Source organism: Oncorhynchus masou, unplaced genomic scaffold (genome assembly GCF_036934945.1).
Source record: "Oncorhynchus masou masou isolate Uvic2021 unplaced genomic scaffold, UVic_Omas_1.1 unplaced_scaffold_1851, whole genome shotgun sequence".
NCBI classification, from domain to species: domain Eukaryota; kingdom Metazoa; phylum Chordata; class Actinopteri; order Salmoniformes; family Salmonidae; genus Oncorhynchus; species Oncorhynchus masou.
The window spans coordinates 21,129-48,789 of NW_027008360.1; the positions used below are offsets into that span (position 1 = coordinate 21,129).

General features: G+C 39.2%; 2 protein-coding genes and 8 non-coding genes across 10 annotated transcripts; 8 read left to right on the plus strand and 2 right to left on the minus strand.

Annotated features, from left to right (window-relative positions):
* Positions 1-1,384: 1,384 nt before the first annotated feature.
* Positions 1,385-10,977, minus strand: LOC135532388 (uncharacterized). Its single transcript, XM_064959946.1, has 8 exons — positions 10,971-10,977; positions 8,857-8,908; positions 8,483-8,672; positions 8,331-8,367; positions 7,810-8,054; positions 3,152-7,613; positions 2,947-3,025; positions 1,385-1,575 (listed from the first exon to the last, which is right to left on the minus strand). Exons 3-8 carry the CDS (start codon positions 8,641-8,643, stop codon positions 1,421-1,423), a joined length of 5,139 nt encoding a protein of 1,712 aa, XP_064816018.1. The 5' UTR covers positions 8,644-8,672; positions 8,857-8,908; positions 10,971-10,977; the 3' UTR covers positions 1,385-1,420.
* Positions 10,978-13,315: 2,338 nt separating this feature from the next.
* On the minus strand, positions 13,316-15,945 carry LOC135532387 (solute carrier organic anion transporter family member 1B1-like). Its single transcript, XM_064959945.1, has 5 exons — positions 15,939-15,945; positions 15,419-15,556; positions 14,386-14,523; positions 13,945-14,077; positions 13,316-13,593 (listed from the first exon to the last, which is right to left on the minus strand). The coding sequence occupies exons 1-5, from the start codon at positions 15,943-15,945 to the stop codon at positions 13,527-13,529; spliced, it is 483 nt and encodes a 160-aa protein (XP_064816017.1). The 3' UTR covers positions 13,316-13,526.
* A 1,176-nt stretch (positions 15,946-17,121) lies between these two features.
* Positions 17,122-17,194, plus strand: trnap-ugg (transfer RNA proline (anticodon UGG)). Its single transcript has one exon. It is a non-coding gene; the product is annotated as a tRNA-Pro (tRNA).
* Positions 17,195-17,470: 276 nt separating this feature from the next.
* Positions 17,471-17,543, plus strand: trnar-ucg (transfer RNA arginine (anticodon UCG)). The gene has a single exon. It is a non-coding gene; the product is annotated as a tRNA-Arg (tRNA).
* A 2,031-nt stretch (positions 17,544-19,574) lies between these two features.
* On the plus strand, positions 19,575-19,647 carry trnar-ucg (transfer RNA arginine (anticodon UCG)). The gene has a single exon. It is a non-coding gene; the product is annotated as a tRNA-Arg (tRNA).
* Positions 19,648-20,179: 532 nt separating this feature from the next.
* On the plus strand, positions 20,180-20,252 carry trnar-ucg (transfer RNA arginine (anticodon UCG)). The gene has a single exon. It is a non-coding gene; the product is annotated as a tRNA-Arg (tRNA).
* Positions 20,253-23,341: 3,089 nt separating this feature from the next.
* trnar-ucg (transfer RNA arginine (anticodon UCG)) lies at positions 23,342-23,414 on the plus strand. Its single transcript has one exon. It is a non-coding gene; the product is annotated as a tRNA-Arg (tRNA).
* A 2,754-nt stretch (positions 23,415-26,168) lies between these two features.
* On the plus strand, positions 26,169-26,241 carry trnar-ucg (transfer RNA arginine (anticodon UCG)). Its single transcript has one exon. It is a non-coding gene; the product is annotated as a tRNA-Arg (tRNA).
* Positions 26,242-27,069: 828 nt separating this feature from the next.
* On the plus strand, positions 27,070-27,142 carry trnar-ucg (transfer RNA arginine (anticodon UCG)). Its single transcript has one exon. It is a non-coding gene; the product is annotated as a tRNA-Arg (tRNA).
* Positions 27,143-27,418: 276 nt separating this feature from the next.
* On the plus strand, positions 27,419-27,491 carry trnar-ucg (transfer RNA arginine (anticodon UCG)). The gene has a single exon. It is a non-coding gene; the product is annotated as a tRNA-Arg (tRNA).
* The last annotated feature ends 170 nt before the right edge of the window (positions 27,492-27,661 follow it).

Sequence of the window (27,661 nt, forward strand, 5' to 3'; positions counted from 1 at the left end):
ATCCGTAATATTTTTAAGAGACCGGAATGAGGTTTCTAAAGCAGTGTCCTGTATTGAAGACTTTTCCTTAGTTTGGGGTTGGAAAATGAATACCAGTAAGTCAGTCTTATTTCCACTCAAGGATTGTGTTTTACAGGAAGTACAGTGGGGCAAAAAAGTAATTAGTCAGCCACCAATTGTGCAAGTTCTCCAACTGAAAAAGATGAGAGGCCTGTATTTTTCAACATAGGTACACTTCAACTATGACAGACAAAATGATGAAATTTACATGCCTCTCTCATCTTTTTAAGTGGGAGAACTTGCACAATTGGTGGCTGACTAAATACTTTTTTGCCCCACGGTATATGGTATCCCATCTAAAGATAAGGTTACTTATCTTGAAATTGTTAGGATGAAAGGATGAAAAACAAAGGAGTGAATTGAACTTTAACTCCATTGAGAAAACAAAGAACAAATTGAACCTCTTGTTGATGAGAGATATTTCGTTATACGGTCGGGTATTATTATCCAAAGCTGAAGGGTTATCCAGGTCGGTTTATGTCTCGTTATCACTTGACTTACCCCCTAAAATTGTAAAGGACTTAGATAAGATTATTTATAGTTTTATTTGATGTGATATCCACAAAAATGATGTGGATATATTGAAGCAACATCTCAAAACATCAGTCAGGAAGTTAAGGCTTGGTCGCAAGTGGGTCTTCCAAATGGACAATAACCCCAGGTATACTACCAAAGTTGTGGCAAAATGACTTAAGGACAACAAAGTCAAGGTATTGGAGTGGCCATCACAAAGCCTTGATCTCAATCCTATAGAAAATATGTGGGCAGAACTGAAAAGGTGTGTGTGAGCAAGGAGGTCTACAAACCTGACTCAGTTACACCAGCTCTGTCAGGAGGAATGGGCCAAAATTCAGTCAACGTATTGTGGGAAGCTTGTGGAAGTCCACCCGAAACATTTGACCCAAGTTAAACAATTTAAAGGCAATGCTACCAAATACTAATTGAGTGTATGTAAACTTCTGACCCACTGGGAATGTGATGAAAGAAATAAAAGCTGAAATAAATCATTCTCTCTACTATTATTGTAACATTTCACATTCTTAAAATAAAGTGATGATTCTAACTGACTGAAGACAGGGATTTTTTTACTAGGATTAAATGTCAGGAATTGTGAAAAACTGAGTTTAAATGTATTTGGTTAAGGTGTATGTAAACATCAGACTTCAACTGTACCAAGAAGGGCACACTATTCTTATTTTTTTTTATGTATCTTAAAAGTAAAAGTAATATAGTCAACTATACAACTTCTACTACTACTACTACTACCCTTTATATCATCCAATAATATATAATGAAAAACACTCAACATGAAGAATTAATACAATTATGTTAATTTCAAATATTTATTTTGAAATATAGATTAGGTGCTCTTCTTTTTATAGCAGGAAGTAAAGGGACTGGACAAGGCTTTGCCTATAGCTGAAAACATCCTGGAAATGAGCGAACGCTTCCTTGGTTTCTTCTTGGTGGAGCATACACTCTCTGTTCGGCAGGATTCTTGATCATTGACAATTGCTGAAAAAAAAATGTAAATATAACATTTTCTTTAACTGACCCTAGTTGGTGTGAAGAATTACTATTGCATTATTATTATTTAAATTGTAATATTCTACATTATTTACAAATGTAGGGAGGCAGGTAGCCTAGCAGTCTCAATCCGCCTATTTAACGCAGAAGTGTTACATAGGCCCCCCCCCAGGGCTTAGACTGTTTAGTGCCAAAAAGAAGGTGATAAAAACATTTAAAATGATATATATACATATGAATATAAATATATATTTGTCAACTTTCTTATATCTCTCAGATTTAGGACAGACACTTCAGTTCCATGTAGTGAATCTGTTATTCAATGCGTTTGTATGGGCAAATAGCAGTAAGGCCGATACAAACTCCTCGGCCCAGACAGGACTTAGACTCTTGTGGGTTAAAAAGCACGATCATTACAAAGGTGCAACTCGTGCTGGGGTCAATAAAAGGCCACGCTAAAATGTGCAGTTTTGTCACACCACACAATGCCACAGATGTCTCAGAGACAGAGACTGAGAAAAATAGGAGCAAGGAAAAACGCTGGTTGACTTGTTTTGAGGGAGCGTGCAATTGGCATGCTGACTGCAGGAATGTCCACCAGAGCTGTGGCCAGAGAATTGAATGTTTATTTCTTTACCATAAGCCGCCTTCAATGTCGTTTTAGAGAATTTGGCAGTATGTCCAACCGGCCTCACAACCACAGACCAAGTATATGGCGTCATGTTGGCTGTAGGGTTATGGTGTGTGCAGGCATAATCTACGGACAACGAACACAATTGCATTTTATCAATGGCAATTTGAATGCACAGAGATACCATCACGAGATCCTTAGGCCCATTGTCGTGCCATTCATCCACCGCCATCACCTCATGTTTCAGCATGATAATGCATGGCCCCATGTCGAGAGGCCTGCATACTCACCAGACATGTCACCCATTTAGCATGTTTGTGATGCTCTGGATTGACGTGTTCAACAGCGTGTTCCAGTTCCCACCAATATTCAACAACTTCGCACAGCTATTGAAGAGGAGTGGGACAACATTCCTCAATCAATTCCACAATCAACAGCCTGATCAACTCTATGCGAAGGAGAAGTGACACGCTGCATGAGGCAAATGGTGATCACACCAGATACTGACTGGTTTTCTGATCCACACCCCTACCTTTTTTTAAAGTTATCTGTGATGAACAGATGCATATCTGTATTCCCAGTCATGTGAAATCCATAGATAAGGGTCTAATGAGCGTATTTCAATTGACTGCTTTCCATATATGAACTGAAACTCAATAAAATCTTTGAAATTGTTGCATGTTGCGTTTATATTTTTGTTCAGTACACATTTGAGTGTATTGACTTACCTGTTTCACTGACGGCAGGGGTCTGGTTCTGGGAAGGTGTTGGAGTGCAGTGGTTCTTCTTGTTGTCCTTCTTTGTACACTGGGTAACAAACAGTCATTTATACAGTAGGAGAAATTGCACACAAAGGGTATCAGTGTTTACCATCATACTGTACGTAATGAATAAAAATAATCTTTATAATTTGTATTTTGATGACATATGTACCTTTGGGTTGAGTCCACAGAGAGCGCTGAATCTTCCTCTCTTCTTTTCCTTTCTACCAGTTGTTGGAAGCCCAGAATTACATACCTCGTCACTGCCAAGTGCATTGTGTGATGACAACTGGGTCATGGAGGGAGGTGAAGAGCTCGCCTCATTGCATTTAGCTAGTAGTTCCCTAGTTAATGATTTGACCAGGGCATCGTCAAATGCATAATCCGTTGACTTCATTGCAACCTGGAGCATCTTCTCTGACCCGAATTCTTGAAGAAGCCCCATGTAGACAGCCTTGAAAATCTTTTTGATTTTCAGATTCTGGGGGTAGGCTTGAGTTTGTTCAGGGCCTGAGGTGCCACAGAACTCAGACAGAATCCTCTTTGTGAGAACTCTTGATGTTTCACCAATGTCGGAGGATTCCAGTAATGTGATAGGGGTGATCATTGACAGCAATCTAACAATCAGTAAAAGTACCAAAGAGGTGTAGTCATTGCTAGTGGAGTCAAATGATGCATGTGTATCAGAGTCCATGGCTGATGTAGTTGATGGATGCACAGAGGCACTAGACATCTCCAGATCTTTGTTGTCCATCTTGGATTCCACCTCTCCTAAAACTTGAATATCCACAGTTCCACCATTGTGTGTGCTGCTGCCAGACAGAGAGGGTTTAGGAAATGATTTGGCACTAGACTGACGGCTAGTGGTCATGAGAGCCGGTCTGTCAGAGTCAAGTGTTCCAGCATCAGTTGGGGACAACCCATTGATTATGTTCATCAACTCTGATAATTCTTCTGATGAATTGGAGGCCACAGAACAGGTATCCATGACCTGATTGACCATTATATTGGTGAAAAGGCTCTTTGTGTCACAGTAAACCTGTGTGGAACTAATGGAGGTGGCAGAAGAGTTCGGGATAAGCTGACTTGTTTCCTGCAGAGAACCATCAGAGATGATAGTTTGGCAGAAATCGGATCCTTGTGATGGTGGAGGAAGCCAGAAGACAATCTGCTGTAGCAGACGTTTTATTGACTCCGTAGCAAAGGAGTACACAAGGTCAGATGGGAACTCCCTGGATTCTTCAGAAGCATTCAATCCTGTCTTCAGCTTCAAAAGAATAGAGTCAGACACGCTCTTGCCAGCTGGCACAAAAAGAGCCTGGGGGGTGTTGTGACTTTTTATGAGCTCATAAACTTTGTCAGTGAGCTCATGTGAGAAGTTCTGAAGACCGTCCCTGGGGCTGAGTCTCGCAAGTCTTCTTGTAAAAGAAGTGACATCATCTGCAGTGGCTATGTGTTCCGTATCTTCTCTTGGAATGACCTCCATAACAGTGTCAACTATGGCAGAGATGGTTTGCCTTGTGTAATTTGTTGACCCTTGTGAATGAGTTGAGGAGTCACTCATATCAATGACCGAACTCCTAATGATAGGACAATATATTTCAACAGGCCACTCATTGGGGACTGGAGTGCCTGGAAGAGAATTTGTAAAATCACTCTGAGACCCTCTGGTCATGGCAGAGGTGATGGACAGGGAGGACTTTGAGGAGGATGGCCGGTGTATCTCGTGTCTATCAGTTCTCACCATGTCAACATCCTCCAACATGGAGCCCACGATGGAACGAGTCAAGCGGCCTTTCTCTGAGGTGCTCATCCTCTCTGACATAGACACTCTCCTCTGGATTGTCATCAGAGTCTGACTAATTAAGGCTTTGGAATAATTTACCATGCTGGTCTGGCTGCCTTCATGTACACTGTAAATCATTTGTGTAGAAGTAGCTGTTCTGCATATGGATTTGGTATGTTTGGGGGCCTCAACCACATTGTCTAGGAGGACCGGTTGTTGCTGGGCAAAAAAATCCTTGACCTTGGTGAACACATTGTTGAACAGGTTAACAGTGCCTGGCCAAATGATCTTTCCTTTCACATTGGCCCCGTTGTGAACACTGACAGGAAGGGTTGAAGCTGACAGGGATCTCTCTAACTGGCCAGACACTGAAGCATCAGACATTTTAGTCATCTGGGTGAAGCTATTAACGTCTTTAGTGATGCTTCTGACGATGTTGGATGCTGCAGAATTGGTGTGCAGAGAAGAGGTGAATAAAGATGGAGTTCCACTCTTCTGAAGGATTTTGACATCTCTATCATCACCATCATTACTGGACTCTGCACAAATGTCTGCACTTCTACCATCAAGGCTGGTATTTACAATACCAATTAACCCTGATTGAAGGATCCCACCAGCCATAAGTGAGGCTTTAGTTTGAAATTCATCAGTACATAGTTTGTCAAAGGCTGTGGATTTAAGACTTCTAGAGGATGCCTCCTCCTCATCATTGTTGATCTCACCATGCAAATTGTCCTGTGTATTGACAGCATAGTCATCAACAGATAAATATGATTTGGAGGCGGCAAGGACGTCAATCTGAGAAACAACGGCATCCAAAAGCTTGGACAGGTCTTCTGTATCTCCTTTTAGGCTAGAGAGGCATTCCTCCATGGATTCCTCAGAGTGATACACAGTGAGGATCTGACTAATGACCTCCTTGGTACAGGTTTGAAGGTCCGCTTGGATTTGAAGAGAATCCCTATTACAAGTCACCTGAGAATCTAAACTTTCACTAGGAGCCTGTTTGAGAGTCTCATCATATATTGGTGTAACACCATCGATGACCTTTACAGAGTCTTGGCAGGAAGTGAGAAAACGCCTCAGCATTTCTCGAAATCTATGATATATAATACGAGCAGCAGAAAGGGTGCTCACTTTTGAAATTCTGAGAATTTCAGATTCATGTGCCTGCATGGACTGAACAATAGTCTCCACATCTGTTACAAAAGTGTCCAGTAATTTAGATGCTTCAGAGTCTCCCAGTAAGCTGTTTGTAAAGGGGTTGACAGATCTCAGAGCTTCACTCACTGCCTTTCTAGCCTTTGTCTGGAAAGACACACTGGAGAGTTTCGTCATATTTATAACTGGAAGACTCTGGGTAGAATCACTGTTGGTGGTGCTGTCCTGCAGACCAAGTGGAAAAGTGAGATGGGAGAGACATTGTTCACTGTCTAACAACTCAGATGGTGAGGCGGAACAAGAACTGGTGAAATCATTCAAGTCAGACATGATGCCATCCACAAATAGAATGGCCTCCAGAGACTCTTCAGAATCACACTCTCCAACAGAAGATGAGAACTTCTCCATCACCTCAGTCTTATACAAGACTAGAACCTGGCTGGCAATCGCTTTTGTGGTGTCAAGGAGGACTTGGTCTTGCAAATACTCTTTGAGAGCCAAGAGAGGTTTTGGGGTCTCACTTTGTCCTTTTTGTTCATTCATAGATGAGGGGGTTATTAAAAGTGGTTTACAAAAAATGGAGTCTGATGTGTCAGCCTCACCATTACTGGAATGACCGACGTCCAGGCACAAAGTTGGAACCATTGTGAAAGAATCTTTTGTGCTCTCCACAAATGTACTTGCGAGATCCCCTTTTTCTGGACAGGTAAGAAGCCTCTTCAGCGTATTTTTCATGTCGTAGTAACAACCAACAGTGTAAGACCAGATCTTACTTTGATGGTTTTCAAGAAGGATCTGCTCACCCTGTGCAGGGGAGCAGGATGCCCTGATAGACTGGGTAAGATTGTCCATGTCTGAAACAAAGGTACTTACCAACTCAGAAGCCTCAGGGTCAATCATAAGGTCTCTGATCTCACCTATCCTAGGAGTTGGACAAGATGATGTAGTGCCAGAACAACATGATGTACAACCCCTGAATCTTTTAACGATCTCCCGGATCGATTCAATGGCCTTGGTCTGAAACTCCTCAGTGAGTAGTCTGTCCATACTTTGTGTTGACAGACGAAGACTAGATTTGGCACCTTTGATATTTAGGTTGCTCTCTCCTTGTTTTAGCATCTCCTCGGGACTTTTACAAGCTTCAAGCATCTTCATGTGGTCAGCAACAACACAAAGCAGTTCCCTCTTGTCGGGTTCATTTTCCTCCTTATTGCTGAAGTTCAAAACAGTGCCACTGAGGGCTGTCATGACCTGTCCTGTTAAATGTGTCATATCCACCTCAACACCATCCTCTATGAGAACAACACTCTGCTCAACACTCTTCCCATTAATGTACATCTGAAGTATGTTGGAAATGCCAGACACCATCTCCTCAACCACCTTGGTGCTGGAGACACCACCACTGGCAAAAATGACAGGGGACATTCGCCCAGAGATGGGAGTTTGGATGGCCACAGAGATTATGGAATTGACCTTCTTTGACACTTCTCCAACAATAACCCGGGATAGACTTTGAGTGTCTACCTGGCCCTCTCTTTGGATACAGAGGACATTGTTCAGTGACTTTTTGAAGGAATCCTGGACACCAGTGAGGAGACTGTCCTCAGTGATCCCAAAAAAGTCACTGAGTGGCTCAGATGAAATAGACTCACCATCTCCCTGAGTATTTGGCAACACTGTCTGAGACCTTTGAGAATACAAAGCAAACAATACAGCATTCCATATTCAATAGTAGACACGGTAGTCACATCAATGCATAATTCAGTAATCAATTAAATTGGTCATTAAGAGTAAACTGTTACACAGATAACAAAACATATTTTCACAAAATGAGTTATGAATAGTTAGGTGAAACCGGTTTCTTTAGGAATGACTGAACATACCCATTACGAGAGGAGCTTGATTTGGCCGTGCAAGACCTTGAGGATTTGCTGCTGCCTCTCTTGCGAACCTTCAGGTTTGTGCTAGAGGATCTCTCTGATTCTGTCAGAGACTTGCCGGATACTGGAGACACATGGCTGTATATCCGTACAAAACGGAAAATTGCAGGGATGATGACCTCCAGGATGGCCTCAGATACAAACCGCACAATCTGCAGGCACATCTCTGCAAGCAATGCCCTCATCACCTGTAGGACCGAAACAGTGTAGGTAGATTACTCATAACCGGGCTCTGAAACCAAGCTCCTCAAAGAGATACCAACAATCTCACATATGTTCATGAGAATCATGAAAGTGGCATACATTGGAAAGCATGAAAAGCAGTAGGCTACTAAAAAGCTCTTTGTATATAACTGTTTGTGATAATGTGGATGATACTGTAGATAGATAAAAGGCTTGTGTCTAATTTTCTTGAAACATCTATTAATATATCTATGAATCATTTTCAAGGTTAAGGGACTTACAGGGTCCATCCTGCCAATGCTTAACTGCCTCCATTGCCTACAGGAGATAATTAGATGTTTTTAGCACCAAAAGGCACACCAACACACATACAATTTATAAAATCCTCCAGATGACATTGCATTCAAATACTACAATAGAAGTTTGGACATACTCCTCAGTAAGTTTTTCCAGAAACCGGATGATAATCGGGTTGAAAGCATCCGGATCGATTGGCGGGAGGTCAAGAGCCCTGGTCTGACAGGCCCTGGAGACACACTCACTTAGGATCTTTTCATTAGATTGTCCCTGGTGAGATGTCCCCTGAACTGCCATCCCAGAGAATTCCACAGATGTAGAGGGACCTGTGTGCAAAGCAGCATTCACCAAGGTAAAGAAGTCAGAAAACATGTATCCTTCTAAGGCAAGTATGTATTAAGAAAGGATTATGCACTCTGCTATTAGTCCTCTGCTCAATAGATGTCCATACTAAATGACATTTACATGCAAAAGGATTACATTCAGTGAAATTAGAGTTTAATTTATGACCTGCATCTGTATCAGTGATCTGCTCCACTTTGTTTCTCTTGGTCCTCTTGGTCTAAAAAAACAATACAGTCAATGATATACACGTAGATACTGTATGAAGCCATTCCAATACAGCCCTTTGAGTAGAGCAAGGGTAAGAATGATTATAGGGCTGTCCCTGACAAAATCAATTATTTATAGACCGAGAGACTTCCTGTTCTAATGTTAAAATGTATTTTTCCATATCAGACACACCCTATGTGTTTGAATACAATCACCTACATAGACACTGAGCTTGTCTGATGCTTTAAGCCCACTGTTTGATTAAATAATTAAGACACACAAATGACTCAAGAAAGAGCCCGATGGTGACACTGTATTATTACAGCATAGCAAAGATTAAAAACAGCCGAATCTGTGAAATTGCTTAATTCAACATTTTGGCGGTTCATGAGGCTTGGTGCTCACAGAATCAGTAGGCTATTAAACAAATACTCAAACAGGCAACAGAAGCTATATCTGTCTTACTCCTGTATATATGTATACAGTACCAGTCAAAGGTTTGGACACACCTACTCATTCAAGGCTTTTTTTATTTTTACTATTTTCTACATTGTAAAATAGTAGTGAAGACATCAAAACTATGAAATAACACATATGGAATCATGTAGGTACCAAAAAGTGTGAAACAAATCTAAATATATTTTATATTTGAGATTCTTCAAAGTAGCCATCCTTTGCCTTGATGGCAGCTTTGCACACTCTTGGCATTCTCTCAACCAGCTTCACCTGGAATGCTTTTCCAACAGTCTTGATGAGTTCCCACATATGCTGAGAACTTATTGGCTGCTTTTCCTTCACTCTGCTGTCCAATTCATCCCAAAACATCTCAATTGGGTTGAGGTTGGGTGATTGTGGATGTCAGGTCATCTGATGCAGCCCTCCATCACTCTCCTTCTTGGTCAAATAGCCCTTACACAGCCTGGAGATGTGTTGGGTAATTGTCCTGTTGAAAAACAAATGATAGTCCCACTAAACGCAAACCTGATGGGATGGCGTAACACTGCAGAATACTATGGTAGCCATGTTGGTTAAGTGTGCCTTGAATTCTAAATAAATCACAGACAGTGTCACCAACAAAGCACCCCCCACATTATCACACCTCCTCCATGCTTCATGGTGGGAACCACACATGCGGAGATCATCTGTACACCTACTCTCACAAAGACATTGTTGGAATTTGGACTTATCAGACCAAAGGACAGATTTCCACCAGTCTAATGTCCATTGCCTGTGTTTATTGGCCCAAGCAAGTCTCTTCTTCTTATTGGTGTCCTTTAGTAGTGCTTTCTTCGCAGCAATTTGACCATGAAGGTCTGATTCACTCAGTCTCTGAACAGTTGATGTTGAGATGTGTCTGTGACTTGAACTCTGTGAAGCATTTATTTGGGCTGCAATGTGAGGTGCAGTTCACTCTGATGAACCTATCCTCTGCAGCCGAGTTAACTCTGGGTCTCTGGAACATTTAACAATTAGGCTATTGATTATAGACCTAATTTGATGGTTTTTGCACTTGATCTCCTCAATTTTCTTAGACAATTTTAGGATTGAATGACCTTCATGTCTTAATCTCTGACTGACTGTTGTTTGTCTTTGCTTATTTGAGCATTGTTCTTGCCATAATATGGACTTGGTCTTTTACATAGCAAATAGGGCTATCTTCTGTAGCACCAAAGATTACCTTGTCACAAACAACTGATTGTATCAAATGCATTAAGGAGAAAGAAATTTGTTATAAAATTTTATTTGATTTATTAATACTTGCACCATTTTTTAACAATCATTGAAAATGAAAGATAAAGTTACATACGTGATGGACTGGATCCCTTTAGTGAATTTCAGAATGTCTGGAATGCAAATCAGACAGGTGTCCAAAAAGGCAGAAATAAAACAATTCAATAAACATTCGCTTAAGAAATCCCAGTCATCCAAAACATATGACCAAACTATGAACAAAGTTGTTAAATTCTATTAGGAGATTAATTTATGAAATGCATTCCAGAACAACATGCTGAGGGGCAGGTTATAGATATGAAAGAATCACAAATATCCAATCTCTGTCAATTAAGGCAAACCTTGACTTTATTTCTTTGAAGAATCCTGCTCCATATAAAATAGATTTTTTTTGATACCTCATGATTCTTCATCATTCTGATTTCACAAAGTTTTGATGTCTTATTCTGTACAATGTGGACCTGAAAATAGTAAAAATAAAGTCTAAAAAACTTTTGACAGTCAATGACATACTATATGGATGATTTACAAGGCCTTTGAGAAGAACATTTAACAATTAGGTGATTGAATATTAAAGATGGAAGTTTTGTTGGGTTTTTATCTCCTCAACTTCTTAGACAACATGTTAAGGCCAGACAGGTTTAAATCTGGACAGGTAAGCCTCTGCAGCATTGTTCTCAATCCCAATATGTCTGGTTAACTCCTTTCCTTGTCATGCACTTGAGCAACATAGGAAAGGGGATCCTTCACTTCACTATCTTCTGAAGATTATGTTTAAACCAGGATATCATTCTTCATTTTCTGAGAAAGCTTCCAAACTTTGATGAAAATAATATTTGATTAAATTAGAAATTGACCATTATTTTAACATAATATAACCATATACAATTTCAGCTAAGAGCTGTTCTTAGCATGATGGACAACGCACAGTTATATAAACTGGTTACCAACTTAATTAGAAAAGTAAAAATAAATGATTTGTCATACCCGTGGTATACGCTCTGATATACCATAGCTTTCAGCCAATCAGCATTCAAGGCTCAAAACACCCAGTTTATAATGGCCAATATATACATTTTTTTACAGAACATGTTTTCACTATAAATACACATAAATCCTATTGCCTGATATCAAGATTCGTAATTCATGCGTTATGGAGTCACCTATTATTATTATAGTTTAGGTAGAATTATGATAAATAGCCTACTGCTCTTATCTTTGCAAGGATCATATTTAAAATCAAATCAATTTATATATCCCTTCGTATATCAGCTGATATCTCAAAGCGCTGTACAGAAACCCAGCCTAAAACCCCAAACAGCAAGCAATGCAGGTGTAGAAGCACGGTTTGATGTATAACAAGTCCCATAGGTTATTATAATGCATACATTTTTTTACAATATTAAAAATGATAATATTTGCGGCACATTAACGTTAGCCCACACCGCCAACCAGCTGCCACTACTTGCGGCTCCCCTATCGGCATGTCCTGTAAACCCTGTGGTTCCTGCCGCAACATAAAAAAAGACGGTGCAGCGGTTCCTGCACCACTGCATGGGGCTTCTCTGTTAGCAATTCATAGGCTTACCTTATTATCCTCCATGGTTAAAGTCTATGGCTGGAGCCTATGTTCCCATCATGTAAAACTTTACCAAGTGATTACCAAAGAGATAAACTACCGCATTTTATACGGTAACTCAGCCAACGTCATAATGTGAATGCACTTTGACGTAATAAAACAACTTCATGGATGATCTGTCAATCAATGCAATCAGCGACGCAATACTGGATCCCCGTACCACTAAAAAGACCACTCGAAACAAGAAATACTGGTGTATTAGCTCCGTTTCCGTTTTCTTGTACAATAATGTGATGAGACAACAAATAAATAAGTAAACAACAGCCGACACCAATGATGAGCAATATATAACATTGTAAATAAGAATGTATTCTTAACTGACTTGCCTATTTAAATAAGGTTAAATCATTTTTAAAAATCACAAAAAAAACATCTAATGCAGTAATTTGAGAAGAACGCTTGAGGGCGACTACGAACCATTTCCTTATATTAATAAGCAAACCAGACGGCACCATATTCTTGTTTTTTTTTTCTTCATTTATGGATAGCCAGGGGCTCCAACACTGAAATAATTTACATATTAAGCAGATATAGATTAGAATGTTAGATTAGAACATCGTGCAAGGTTATTGTCCATTGTGCCAATGAAGCTGTTCTTATGCTACACCCTCGGGAGTGGTGTCAGGAAAATAACCTCAAACTCAACCTCAACAAAACAAAGGAGATGATCGTGGACTTCAGGAAACAGCAGAGGGAGCATCCTCCCTATCCACATCAACAGGACAGTAGTGGAGAAGTGGAAAGTTAAGTTCCTCGGCGTACACATCACGGACAGATTGAAATCCAATCAAATTTATTTATATAGCCCTTCGTAAATCAGCTGATATCTCAAAGTGCTGTACAGAAACCCAGCCTAAAACCCCAAACAGCAAGCATTGCAGGTCTTGAAGCACGTTGGCTAGGAAAAACTCCCTAGAAAGGCCAAAACCTAGGAAGAAACCTAGAAAGGAACCAGGCTATGAGGGGTGGCCAGTCCTCTTCTGGCTGTGCCGGGTGGAGATTATAACAGAACATGGCCAAGATGTTCAAAAATTACCTCACCAGCAGTCTTTCAGGCATTGATCAATGATACTCTTAGGGATATGTTGAACCGGTTCGTCTTTGTTCACCTCGACGACATCCCGATCTTCTCCAAAACCCCCTCCGGAACATTTACGGCCCTGTCCCACCTCACTCAAGCAGGTTTTTGCAGGAATCCCGAGGCTGACAGGGCATTCATAGAGCTCAAGGGACGTTTCTCCTCCGAACCCATCCTCGTTCATCCTGATCCTACTCGTCCCTTTGTGGTAGAGGTGGACGCCCCGGACACCGGAGCTGGTGTGGTCCTTTCACAGTGGAACAAGGAGGACAAGAAACTGCACCCATGCTCCTTTCACTCCAAGCAGGTCTCGCCAGCGGAAGGCAACTATGATGTATACAACTGGGAGCTTTTGGCATATAAGTGGGCCCTTGAGCAGTGGAGACACTGGTTGGAACCACTGCTTCATCTTCTGGTCCCTTCTCTTAACATGTATGGCCCCAAAACATAATCAAGCAGCTGACCAATTACACAAGACTTTAGTTCTAAGTTACCTGAGATTAATCAAAAACTGGATACATTTCTTTATTTCTAAAGTGAAACTATCCTACGCATTGGAGTATCTCTACAAGTACAAGTTTAATTTCAGTTGTTTTACCGTCCCATGAAGAAGTGTGGCAGGCCTGTGAGGAAGGATCCTACAGCCATGAGGAAACAGCCCATAGCAATGAGCCTGGGCCGGTGCAGCTTCGCCCCCAAATGGCTGACCACAGCCAGGAACAGCAGGTTACCTGCAAGAAACCACAACACTACAGTAGTCAGGAATCGCAAATTATAAACACAGTTATTTTTTAAACTAAAAATGGCGTATCAGTTTGGATACCAGGCTGCAACAACACAGCATCAAATAAAACAATGTTAGAGGTTGACAGTAGAGTCATGGACAAACGTCAGTCAATCAATTAATAGGAACAACTATAAAACTGGACAGTATTGAGAGCAGACTCTGATTGAACCACAAGAAAAATCGATCATACTGTAGTCTGTATCTGGTTTTTACTACATGAATTCTCAAGCAACTCAATGTTATTGTTGATACCCATCTCAAAGCTGCCGTCTATGAGTCCGATGAGAGAGCTGGACAGGTCAAAGTGTTTCTCTGAGTGATGGCACTCTTCATGTAGGTCCCTGACAGAGCTTTGGTGAAGGAGGCGAACAACAGGGCCACGATGAACTGCTGACAAACACAAGAGAGAGAACATTAGTGTGTGTTTGTCCGTGTGTATGTGCATGCGTGGATGCGTGTGCAGACAGAGTACACGTGCAGCTGAGGTGGCCTGCAATAGTAAAAAGAACGGACACAAGTTTAGTCTGCAAAGTTCTGGCGCTTTCTTTATTCTGAAGAATGTTTTTTTTTTCTCTTGTTCAATTGTCTATTTTCTTGTTAGTACTTTGAAAATATTCACATCAAACAAGTGCACACTTTAAATAACACAACATGAATGCACTTTACCTAAAGCAGAATTCAAAAATGTTCCACAAATAACCCTGTCTTAGTGTATGGTTTCACATGAAAACCACAATGTATTTCACATTCATACAATAGAAACACCTATATATGAAACCATAAATAACTGAATGTTTCTCTATATACCGCTACCTCTATAGAAAAGTGACAATAATTACATTCAGCTTTAAGATAGTGGCACCTCCAGAAAATCGTCTCTCCCTCACTGTATGCACTAAAAGTCCACCAGACTGAGCGTGCTCGGCCACTTTACCAGCTAGTGAGCACAATTTTACACAAAACAACCAATAACATCTAAAACCAACTCAGAAATCGCTAACAAACGGATTCTTGATAAAAAAATCTCCTAGACAAAATCCAGTACAAGTAAGCTACTGAGTAAACATAGTCTCTGTGACTCGTAAATGTTTTTTTTTTTTTACCTCAGCTAGCATCAAGCTAACATATACTCTCACTCAATGTAAATCACGTTCTTCTCTCACTCAGTTCGACACAAAGCCAAATCAAAACCTTTCCAAACGTGATAATATCTGAACAAAGTTGTTAAATAGCATGTTATTACATATTGTGTATATATTTGAACGTTTGAAGTTCTGTTACATACCTGTAATAGTAAAAGAACAGACACAGTTTACCTCTGTAAAGTTCTGGTCCTTATTCTGCAGAATGGTGAGCGCTTGGCCAGAACTTGCTGTTTCTCCTGCTACAACAGTGCAACAGCGCCATCTATTGGCCTGATGGACTGCTGACGCGAAAGTATGTAGAAAATACATGTGAAGATAATGTGATAACATGTAAAGCAACATGTGATTACATTAAACTACACATGTGAAAATGTGATCACGTTGTGTTCCAAAACATGTTTTCACATAAAATGTCAATTGAAATTATGTGGTTTTTCTGTAAGGGCAGGAATATAAGATGCATATTGATGTTATGTTTGATGTTACATGATCTTGAAAATGCAATGTTCTTTGAGGTTCTTCCATTTTCCTTTTCATGTATTTTCCATTTTACTTTCCCTCAGTCCTTTTCACTTTCCTTGGCAAAACAAGCTCTGTAAAGATGTCAAATTTGGACTCATCAGACCAAAGGACAGATTTCCACCAGTCTAACGGTCTCACGGTCCATTGCTCGTGTTTCTTGGCCCAAGCAAGTCTCTTCTTCATATTGATGTCCGTCCTTTAGTAGTGGTTTCAATGGAACAATTCGACCATGAAGGCCTGATTCACGCAGTCTCTGAACAGTGCATGTTGACGTGTGTGTTTCTTGAACTCTGTGAAGCATTTATTTGGGCTCCAATCTGAGGTGCAGTTACCTCTACTGAACTTATCCTCTGCAGCAAAGGTAACTCTGGGTCTTCCTCATGAGAGCCAGTTTCATCGTAGCGCTTCATGGTTTTTTCAAATAGGGTCGTTTAATTTCATTAGCTCAGCTAATTCGTACATGTTGGCAATTTCCCTAAATAAGGCATTGGTCTTGTTGTTCTGAAAAGCTTGGACATTGTTGTTCAACTTTAATAATCTAAGACTGCAAGGCCTGAGAATTATTGTGTCTGAATCTGCATCGCAAGATTGAAGGAAAGAGTATCTTTGTACTTGTTAAAAATCACTAGCTTTCCTCATTTGGACAGGTTCACAATTTTGATGTCTATTGTTGCATAGCAAAGTCTGTATGATGTCAAATAGGGTTGTATAACATAGACTATGTGGCCTAATGGATAAGGCGTCTGACTTCGAATCAGAAGATTGAGGGTTCGAGTCCCTTCGTGGTTATTTAATTTCATAAGTTCAGCTGATTTGAACATTTTTGCAATTTCCCAAAATATGGCATTGCTCTTGTTGCTTGGACATTGTTATTCAACTTTTATTATCTAAGACTGCAAGGCCTGAGAATTATTGTGTCTGAATCGGCATCGCAAGATTGAAGGAAAGAGTGTCTTTGTACTTGTTAAAAATCACTAGCTTTCCTCATTCGGATAGGTTCATACAGCAAAGTCTGAATGATGTCAAATAGGGTCGTTTAATTTCATTAGCTCAGCTAATTCGTACATGTTGGCAATTTCCCTAAATAAGGCATTGGCCTTGTTGCTTTGAAAAGCTTGGACATTGTTGTTCAACTTTAATAATCTAAGACTGCAAGGCCTGAGAATTATTGTGTCTGAATCTGCATCGCAAGATTGAAGGAAAGAGTATCTTTGTACTTGTTAAAAATCACTAGCTTTCCTCATTTGGACAGGTTCACAATTTTGATGTCTATTGTTGCATAGCAAAGTCTGTATGATGTCAAATAGGGTTGTATAACATAGACTACGTGGCCTAATGGATAAGGCGTCTGACTTGGAATCAGAAGATTCAGGGTTCGAGTCCCTTCGTGGTTGTTTAATTTCATAAGCTCAGCTGATTTGAACATCTTTGCAATTTCCCGAAATAAGGCATTGCTTTTGTTGCTTGGACATTGTTATTCAACTTGTATTATCTTAGACTGCAAGGCCTGAGAATTATTGTGTCTGAATCTGCATCGCAAGATTGAAGGAAAGAGTATCTTTGTACTTGTTAAAAATCACTAGCTTTCCTCATTTGGACAGGTTCACAATTTTGATGTCTATTGTTGCATAGCAAAGTCTGTATGATGTCAAATAGGTTTGTATAACATAGACTACGTGGCCTAATGGATAAGGCGTCTGACTTCGAATCAGAAGATTGAGGGTTCGAGTCCCTTCGTGGTTGTTTAATTTCATAAGCTCAGCTGATTTGAACATCTTTGCAATTTCCCGAAATAAGGCATTGCTCTTGTTGCTTGGACATTGTTATTCAACTTTTATTATCTAAGACTGCAAGGCCTGAGAATTATTGTGTCTGAATCTGCATCGCAAGATTGAAGGAAAGAGTATCTTTGTACTTGTTAAAAATCACTAGCTTTCCTCATTCGGACAGGTTCACAACTTTGATGTCTGTTGTTGCATAGCAAAGTCTGTATGATGTCAAATAGGCATGTATCACATAGACTGCGTGGCCTAATGGATAAGGCGTCTGACTTCGTATCTAAAGATTGTGGGTTCGAGTTCCTTCGTGGTTGATTAATTTAATGAGCTCTGCTGATTTGAACATCTTTGCAATTTCCCAAAATATGGCATTGCTCTTGTTGCTTGGACATTGTTATTCAACTTTTATTATCTAAGACTGCAAGGCCTGAGAATTATTGTGTCTGAATCTGCATCGCAAGATTGAAGGAAAGAGTGTCTTTGTACTTGTTAAAAATCACTAGCTTTCCTCATTCGTGCAGGTTCATACAGCAAAGTCTGTATGATGTCAAATAGGGTCGTTTAATTTCATTAGCTCAGCTAATTCGTACATGTTTGCAATTTCCCTAAATAAGGCATTTTCCTTGTTGCTTTGAAAATCTTGGACATTGTTGTTAAACTTTAATGATCCAAGACTGCAAGGCCTGAGAATTATTGTGTCTGAATCTGCATCGCAAGATTGAAGGAAAGAGTATCTTTGTACTTGTTAAAAATCACTAGCTTTCCTCATTCGGACAGGTTCACAACTTTGATGTATGTTGTTGCTAAGCAAAGTCTGTATGATGTCAAATAGGGTCGTTTAATTTCATTGGCTCAGCAAATTCGTACATGTTTGCAATTTCCCTAAATAAGGCATTGGCCTTGTTGCTTTGAAAAGCTTGGACATTGTTGTTCAACTTTAATAATCTAAGACTGCAAGGCCTGAGAATTATTGTGTCTGAATCTGCATCGCAAGATTGAAGGAAAGAGTATCTTTGTACTTGTTAAAAATCACTAGCTTTCCTCATTCGGATAGGTTCATACAGCAAAGTCTGAATGATGTCAAATAGGGTCGTTTAATTTCATTAGCTCAGCTAATTCGTACATGTTGGCAATTTCCCTAAATAAGGCATTGGTCTTGTTGTTCTGAAAAGCTTGGACATTGTTGTTCAACTTTAATAATCTAAGACTGCAAGGCCTGAGAATTATTGTGTCTGAATCTGCATCGCAAGATTGAAGGAAAGAGTATCTTTGTACTTGTTAAAAATGACTAGCTTTCCTCATTCGGACAGTTTCACAATTTTAATGTCTCTTGTTGCATAGCAAAGTCTGTATGATGTCAAATAGGGATGTATAACATAGACTGCGTAGCCTAATGGATAAGGCGTCTGACTTCGAATCAGAAGATTGAGGGTTCGAGTCCTCTCGTGGTTGTTTAATTTCATAAGCTCAGCTGATTTGAACATCTTTGCAATTTCCCGAAATAAGGCATTGCTCTTGTTGCTTGGACATTGTTATTCAACTTTTATTATCAAAGACTGCAAGGCCTGAGAATTATTGTGTCTGAATCTGCATCGCAAGATTGAAGGAAAGAGTATCTTTGTACTTGTTAAAAATCACTAGCTTTCCTCATTCGGAGGTTCACAATTTTGAGGTTCATACAGCAAAGTCTGAATGATGTCAAATAGGGTCGTTTAATTTCATTAGCTCAGCTAATTCGTACATGTTTGCAATTTCCCTAAATAAGGCATTGGTCTTGTTGTTTGAAAAGCTTGGACATTGTTGTTCAACTTTAATAATCTAAGACTGCAAGGCCTGAGAATTATTGTGTCTGAATCTGCATCGCAAGATTGAAGGAAAGAGTATCTTTGTACTTGTTAAAAATGACTAGCTTTCCTCATTCGGACAGGTTCACAATTTTAATGTCTATTGTTGCATAGCAAAGTCTGTATGATGTCAAATAGGGATGTATAACATAGACTGCGTAGCCTAATGGATAAGGCGTCTGACTTCGAATCAGAAGATTGAGGGTTCGAGTCCCTTCGTGGTTGTTTAATTTCATAAGCTCAGCTGATTTGAACATCTTTGCAATTTCCCGAAATAAGGCATTGCTCTTGTTGCTTGGACATTGTTATTCAACTTTTATTATCAAAGACTGCAAGGCCTGAGAATTATTGTGTCTGAATCTGCATCGCAAGATTGAAGGAAAGAGTATCTTTGTACTTGTTAAAAATCACTAGCTTTCCTCATTCGGACAGGTTCATACAGCAAAGTCTGTATGATGTCAAATAGGGTCGTTTAATTTCATTAGCTCAGCTAATTCGTACATGTTTGCAATTTCCCTAAATAAGGCATTGGTCTTGTTGTTCTGAAAAGCTTGGACATTGTTGTTCAACTTTAATAATCTAAGACTGCAAGGCCTGAGAATTATTGTGTCTGAATCTGCATCGCAAGATTGAAGGAAAGAGTATCTTTGTACTTGTTAAAAATGACTAGCTTTCCTCATTCGGACAGTTTCACAATTTTAATGTCTCTTGTTGCATAGCAAAGTCTGTATGATGTCAAATAGGGATGTATAACATAGACTGCGTAGCCTAATGGATAAGGCGTCTGACTTCGAATCAGAAGATTGAGGGTTCGAGTCCCTTCGTGGTTGTTTAATTTCATAAGCTCAGCTGATTTGAACATCTTTGCAATTTCCCGAAATAAGGCATTGCTCTTGTTGCTTGGACATTGTTATTCAACTTGTATTATCTTAGACTGCAAGGCCTGAGAATTATTGTGTCTGAATCTGCATCGCAAGATTGAAGGAAAGAGTATCTTTGTACTTGTTAAAAATCACTAGCTTTCCTCATTCGGACAGGTTCACAACTTTGATGTCTGTTGTTGCATAGCAAAGTCTGTATGATGTCAAATAGGGTCGTTTAATTTCATTAGCTCAGCTAATTCGTACATGTTTGCAATTTCCCTAAATAAGGCATTGGCCTTGTTGCTTTGAAAAGCTTGGACATTGTTGTTCAACTTTAATAATCTAAGACTGCAAGGCCTGAGAATTATTGTGTCTGAATCTGCATCGCAAGATTGAAGGAAAGAGTATCTTTGTACTTGTTAAAAATGACTAGCTTTCCTCATTCGGACAGGTTCACAATTTTAATGTCTATTGTTGCATAGCAAAGTCTGTATGATGTCAAATAGGGATGTATAACATAGACTGCGTAGCCTAATGGATAAGGCGTCTGACTTGAATCAGAAGATTGAGGGTTCGAGTCCCTTCGTGGTTGTTTAATTTCATAAGCTCAGCTGATTTGAACATCTTTGCAATTTCCCAAAATAAGGCATTGGCTCTTGTTGCTTGGACATTGTTATTCAACTTTTATTATCTAAGACTGCAAGGCCTGAGAATTATTGTGTCTGAATCTGCATCGCAAGATTGAAGGAAAGAGTATCTTTGTACTTGTTAAAAATCACTAGCTTTCCTCATTCGGACAGGTTCATACAGCAAAGTCTGAATGATGTCAAATAGGGTCGTTTAATTTCATTAGCTCAGCTAATTCGTACATGTTTGCAATTTCCCTAAATAAGGCATTGGTCTTGTTGTTTGAAAAGCTTGGACATTGTTGTTCAACTTTAATAATCTAAGACTGCAAGGCCTGAGAATTATTGTGTCTGAATCTGCATCGCAAGATTGAAGGAAAGAGTATCTTTGTACTTGTTAAAAATGACTAGCTTTCCTCATTCGGACAGGTTCACAATTTTAATGTCTATTGTTGCATAGCAAAGTCTGTATGATGTCAAATAGGGATGTATACCATAGACTGCGTAGCCTAATGGATAAGGCGTCTGACTTCTAATCAGAAGATTGAGTGTTCGAGTCCCTTAGTGGTTGTTTAATTTCATAAGTTCAGCTGATTTGAACATCTTTGCAATTTCCCGAAATAAGGCATTGCTCTTGTTGCTTGGACATTGTCGAAGACGGCAAGGCCTGAGAATTATTGTGTCTGCATCGCAAGATTGAAGGAAAGAGTATCTTTGTACTTGTTAAAAATCACTAGCTTTCCTCATTCGGACAGGTTCACACTTTGATGTCTGTTGTTGCATAGCAAAGTCTGTATGATGTCAAATAGGGTCGTTTAATTTCATTGGCTCAGCTAATTCGTACATGTTTGCAATTTCCCTAAATAAGGCATTGGCCTTGTTGCTTTGAAAAGCTTGGACATTGTTGTTCAACTTTAATAATCTAAGACTGCAAGGCCTGAGAATTATTGTGTCTGAATCTGCATCGCAAGATTGAAGGAGAGTATCTTTGTACTTGTTAAAAATCACGAGCTTTCCTCATTCGTACAGGTTCACAATTTTAATGTCTATTGTTGCATAGCAAAGTCTGTATGATGTCAAATAGGGATGTATAACATAGACTGCGTAGCCTAATGGATAAGGCGTCTGACTTCGAATCAGGAGATTGAGGTTTCGAGTCCCTTCGTGGTTGTTTAATTTCATAAGCTCAGCTGATTTCAACATCTTTGCAATTTGAAATAAGGCATTGCTCTTGTTGCTTGGACATTGTTATTCAACTTTTATTATCTAAGACTGCAAGGCCTGAGAATTATTGTGTCTGAATCTGCATCGCAAGATTGAAGGAAAGAGTATCTTTGTACTTGTTAAAAATCACTAGCTTTCCTCATTCGGACAGGTTCACAACTTTGATGTCTGTTGTTGCAGCAAAGTCTGTATGATGTCAAATAGGGTCGTTTAATTTCATTGGCTCAGCTAATTCGTACATGTTTGCAATTTCCCTAAATAAGGCATTGGTCTTGTTGCTTTGAAAAGCTTGGACATTGTTGTTCAACTTTAATAATCTAAGACTGCAAGGCCTGAGAATTATTGTGTCTGAATCTGCATCGCAAGATTGAAGGAAAGAGTATCTTTGTACTTGTTAAAAATGACTAGCTTTCCTCATTCGGACAGGTTCACAATTTTAATGTCTCTTGTTGCATAGCAAAGTCTGTATGATGTCAAATAGGGATGTATAACATAGACTGCGTAGCCTAATGGATAAGGCGTCTGACTTAATGGATAAGGCGTTGAATCAGAAGATTGAGGGTTCGAGTCCCTTCGTGGTTGTTTAATTTCATAAGCTCAGCTGATTTGAACATCTTTGCAATTTCCCGAAATAAGGCATTGCTCTTGTTGCTTGGACATTGTTATTCAACTTTATTATCTAAGACTGCAAGGCCTGAGAATTATTGTGTCTGAATCTGCATCGCAAGATTGAAGGAAAGAGTATCTTTGTACTTGTTAAAAATCACTAGCTTTCCTCATTCGGACAGGTTCACAATTTTGATGTCTATTGTTGCATAGCAAAGTCTGTATGATGTCAAATAGGGATGTATAACATAGACTGCGTGGCCTAATGGATAAGGCGTCTGACTTCGAATCAGAAGATTGAGGGTACGAGTCCCTTCTTGGTTGTTTAATTTCATAAGCTCAACTGATTTGAACATCTTTGCAATTTCCCAAAATATGGCATTGCTCTTGTTGCTTGGACATTGTTATTCAACTTTTATTATCAAATACTGCAAGGCCTGAGAATTATTGTGTCTGAATCTGCATCGCAAGATTGAAGGAAAGAGTATCTTTGTACTTGTTAAAAATCACTAGCTTTCCTCATTTGGACAGGTTCACAATTTTGATGTCTATTGTTGCATAGCAAAGTCTGTATGATGTCAAATAGGGTTGTATAACATAGACTACGTGGCCTAATGGATAAGGCGTCTGACTTCGAATCAGAAGATTGAGGGTTCGAGTCCCTTCGTGGTTGTTTAATTTCATAAGCTCAGCTGATTTGAACATCTTTGCTGATTTGAACATCTTTGCAATTTCCCAAAATAAGGCATTGCTCTTGTTGCTTGGACATTGTTATTCAACTTTTATTATCAAAGACTGCAAGGCCTGAGAATTATTGTGTCTGAATCTGCATCGCAAGATTGAAGGAAAGAGTATCTTTGTACTTGTTAAAAATCACTAGCTTTCCTCATTCGGACAGGTTCATACAGCAAAGTCTGAATGATGTCAAATAGGGTCATTTAATTTCATTGGCTCAGCTAATTCGTACATGTTTGCAATTCCCTAAATAAGGCATTGGTCTTGTTGCTTTGAAAAGCTTGGACATTGTTGTTCAACTTTAATAATCTAAGACTGCAAGGCCTGAGAATTATTGTGTCTGAATCTGCATCGCAAGATTGAAGGAAAGAGTATCTTTGTACTTGTTAAAAATCACTAGCTTTCCTCATTCGGACAGGTTCACAACTTTGATGTCTGTTGTTGCATAGCAAAGTCTGTATGATGTCAAATAGGGTCGTTTAATTTCATTAGCTCAGCTAATTCGTACATGTTTGCAATTTCCCTAAATAAGGCATTGGCCTTGTTGCTTTGAAAAGCTTGGACATTGTTGTTCAACTTTAATAATCTAAGACTGCAAGGCCTGAGAATTATTGTGTCTGAATCTGCATCGCAAGATTGAAGGAAAGAGTATCTTTGTACTTGTTAAAAATCACTAGCTTTCCTCATTCGGACAGGTTCACAATTTTGATGTCTATTGTTGCATAGCAAAGTCTGTATGATGTCAAATAGGGATGTATAACATAGACTGCGTGGCCTAATGGATAAGGCGTCTGACTTCGAATCAGAAGATTGACATGTTCGAGTCCCTTCGTGGTTGTTTAATTTCATAAAGCTCAGCTGATTTGAACATCTTTGCAATTTCCCAAAATAAGGCATTGCTCTTGTTGCTTGGACATTGTTATTCAACTTTTATTATCTAAGACTGCAAGGCCTGAGAATTATTGTGTCTGAATCTGCATCGCAAGATTGAAGGAAAGAGTATCTTTGTACTTGTTAAAAATCACTAGCTTTCCTCATTCGGACAGGTTCACAATTTTGTGTCTATTGTTGCATAGCAAAGTCTGTATGATGTCAAATAGGGATGTATAACATAGCGTCAGCCTAATGGATAAGGCATCTGATTCGAATCAAAGATTGAGGGTTCGAGTCCCTTTGGTTGTTTAATTTCATAAGCTCAGCTGATTTGAACATCTTTGCAATTTCCCAAAATAAGGCATTGCTCTTGTTGCTTGGACATTGTTATTCAACTTTTATTATCTAAGACTGCAAGGCCTGAGAATTATTGTGTCTGAATCTGCATCGCAAGATTGAAGGAAAGAGTATCTTTGTACTTGTTAAAAATCACTAGCTTTCCTCATTCGGACAGGTTCACAATTTTGATGTCTATTGTTGCATAGCAAAGTCTGTATGATGTCAAATAGGGATGTATAACATTTGGCCTAATGGATAAGGCGTCTGACTTGGAATCAGAAGATTGAGGGTTCGAGTCCCTTCGTGGTTGTTTAATTTCATAAGCTCAGCTGATTTGAACATCTTTGCAATTTCCCAAAATATGGCATTGCTCTTGTTGCTTGGACATTGTTATTCAACTTTTATTATCTAAGACTGCAAGGCCTGAGAATTATTGTGTCTGAATCGGCATCGCAAGATTGAAGGAAAGAGTATCTTTGTACTTGTTAAAAATCACTAGCTTTCCTCATTTGGACAGGTTCACAATTTTGATGTCTATTGTTGCATAGCAAAGTCTGTATGATGTCAAATAGGGATGTATAACATAGACTGCGTGGCCTAATGGATAAGGCGTCTGACAAATCAGAAGATTGAGGGTTCGAGTCCCTTCGTGGTTGTTTAATTTCATAAGCTCAGCTGATTTGAACATCTTTGCAATTTCCAAAATATGGCATTGCTCTTGTTGCTTGGACATTGTTATTCAACTTTTATTATCTAAGACTGCAAGGCCTGAGAATTATTGTGTCTGAATCGGCATCGCAAGATTGAAGGAAAGAGTATCTTTGTACTTGTTAAAAATCACTAGCTTTCCTCATTCGGACATTTTCACAATTTTAATGTCTCTTGTTGCATAGCAAAGTCTGTATGATGTCAAATAGGGTCGTTTAATTTCATTAGCTCAGCTAATTCGTACATGTTTGCAATTTCCCTAAATAAGGCATTTTCCTTGTTGCTTTGAAAATCTTGGACATTGTTGTTAAACTTTAATGATCCAAGACTGCAAGGCCTGAGAATTATTGTGTCTGAATCTGCATCGCAAGATTGAAGGAAAGAGTATCTTTGTACTTGTTAAAAATCACTAGCTTTCCTCATTCGGACAGGTTCTTTGATGTCTGTTGTTGCATAGCAAAGTCTGTATGATGTCAAATAGGGTCGTTTAATTTCATTAGCTCAGCTAATTCGTACATGTTTGCAATTTCCCTAAATAAGGCATTGGTCTTGTTGCTTTGAAAAGCTTGGACATTGTTGTTCAACTTTAATAATCTAAGACTGCAAGGCCTGAGAATTATTGTGTCTGAATCTGCATCGCAAGATTGAAGGAAAGAGTATCTTTGTACTTGTTAAAAATCACTAGCTTTCCTCATTCGGACAGGTTCACAATTTTGATGTCTATTGTTGCATAGCAAAGTCTGTATGATGTCAAATAGGGATGTATAACATAGACTGCGTGGCCTAATGGATAAGGCGTCTGACTTCGAATCAGAAGATTGAGGGTTCGAGTCCCTTCGTGGTTGTTTAATTTCATAAGCTCAGCTGATTTGAACATCTTTGCAATTTCCCAAAATATGGCATTGCTCTTGTTGCTTGGACATTGTTATTCAACTTTTATTATCTAAGACTGCAAGGCCTGAGAATTATTGTGTCTGAATCTGCATCGCAAGATTGAAGGAAAGAGTATCTTTGTACTTGTTAAAAATCACTAGCTTTCCTCATTCGGACAGGTTCACAATTTTGATGTCTATTGTTGCATAGCAAAGTCTGTATGATGTCAAATAGGGTCGTTTAATTTCATTAGCTCAGCTAATTCGTACATGTTGGCAATTTCCCTAAATAAGGCATTGGTCTTGTTGCTTTGAAAAGCTTGGACATTGTTGTTCAACTTTAATCATCTAAGACTGCAAGGCCTGAGAATTATTGTGTCTGAATCTGCATCGCAAGATTGAAGGAAAGAGTATCTTTGTACTTGTTAAAAATCACTAGCTTTCCTCATTCGGACAGGTTCACAATTTTGATGTCTGTTGTTGCATAGCAAAGTCTGTATGATGTCAAATAGGGTCGTTTAATTTCATTAGCTCAGCTAATTCGTACATGTTTGCAATTTCCCTAAATAAGGCATTGGTCTTGTTGTTTGAAAAGCTTGGACATTGTTGTTCAACTTTAATAATCTAAGACTGCAAGGCCTGAGAATTATTGTGTCTGAATCTGCATCGCAAGATTGAAGGAAAGAGTATCTTTGTACTTGTTAAAAATGACTAGCTTTCCTCATTCGGACAGTTCACAATTTTAATGTCTATTGTTGCATAGCAAAGTCTGTATGATGTCAAATAGGGATGTATAACATAGACTGCGTAGCCTAATGGATAAGGCGTCTGACTTCGAATCAGAAGATTGAGGGTTCGAGTCCCTTCGTGGTTGTTTAATTTCATAAGCTCAGCTGATTTGAACATCTTTGCAATTTCCCGAAATAAGGCATTGCTCTTGTTGCTTGGACATTGTTATTCAACTTTTATTATCAAAGACTGCAAGGCCTGAGAATTATTGTGTCTGAATCTGCATCGCAAGATTGAAGGAAAGAGTATCTTTGTACTTGTTAAAAATCACTAGCTTTCCTCATTTGGACAGGTTCACAATTTTGATGTCTATTGTTGCATAGCAAAGTCTGTATGATGTCAAATAGGGTTGTATAACATAGACTACGTGGCCTAATGGATAAGGCGTCTGACTTCGAATCAGAAGATTGAGGGTTCGAGTCCCTTCGTGGTTGTTTAATTTCATAAGCTCAGCTGATTTGAACATCTTTGCAATTTCCCAAAATATAGCATTGGTCTTGTTGCTTGGACATTGTTATTCAACTTTTATTATCTAAGACTGCAAGGCCTGAGAATTATTGTGTCTGAATCTGCATCGCAAGATTGAAGGAAAGAGTATCTTTGT

Coding starts and splice junctions, on each gene's coding strand:
- LOC135532388 (XM_064959946.1), bottom strand. CDS start 8,643: ATGGCAGTTCAGGGGACATCTCACCAGGGACAATCTAATGAAAAGATC. Junction 7,614..7,809: donor TCAAGCTCCTCTCGTAATGG/GTATGTTCAGTC, acceptor GTATTCTCAAAG/GTCTCAGACAGTGTTGCCAA. Junction 1,576..2,946: donor CCCTGCCGTCAGTGAAACAG/GTAAGTCAATAC, acceptor TTTTTTTTTCAG/CAATTGTCAATGATCAAGAA.
- LOC135532387 (XM_064959945.1), bottom strand. Junction 14,078..14,385: donor AGACGGCAGCTTTGAGATGG/GTATCAACAATA, acceptor GGTTTCTTGCAG/GTAACCTGCTGTTCCTGGCT. Junction 13,594..13,944: donor CCACACTTCTTCATGGGACG/GTAAAACAACTG, acceptor CCACTGTGAAAG/GACCACACCAGCTCCGGTGT.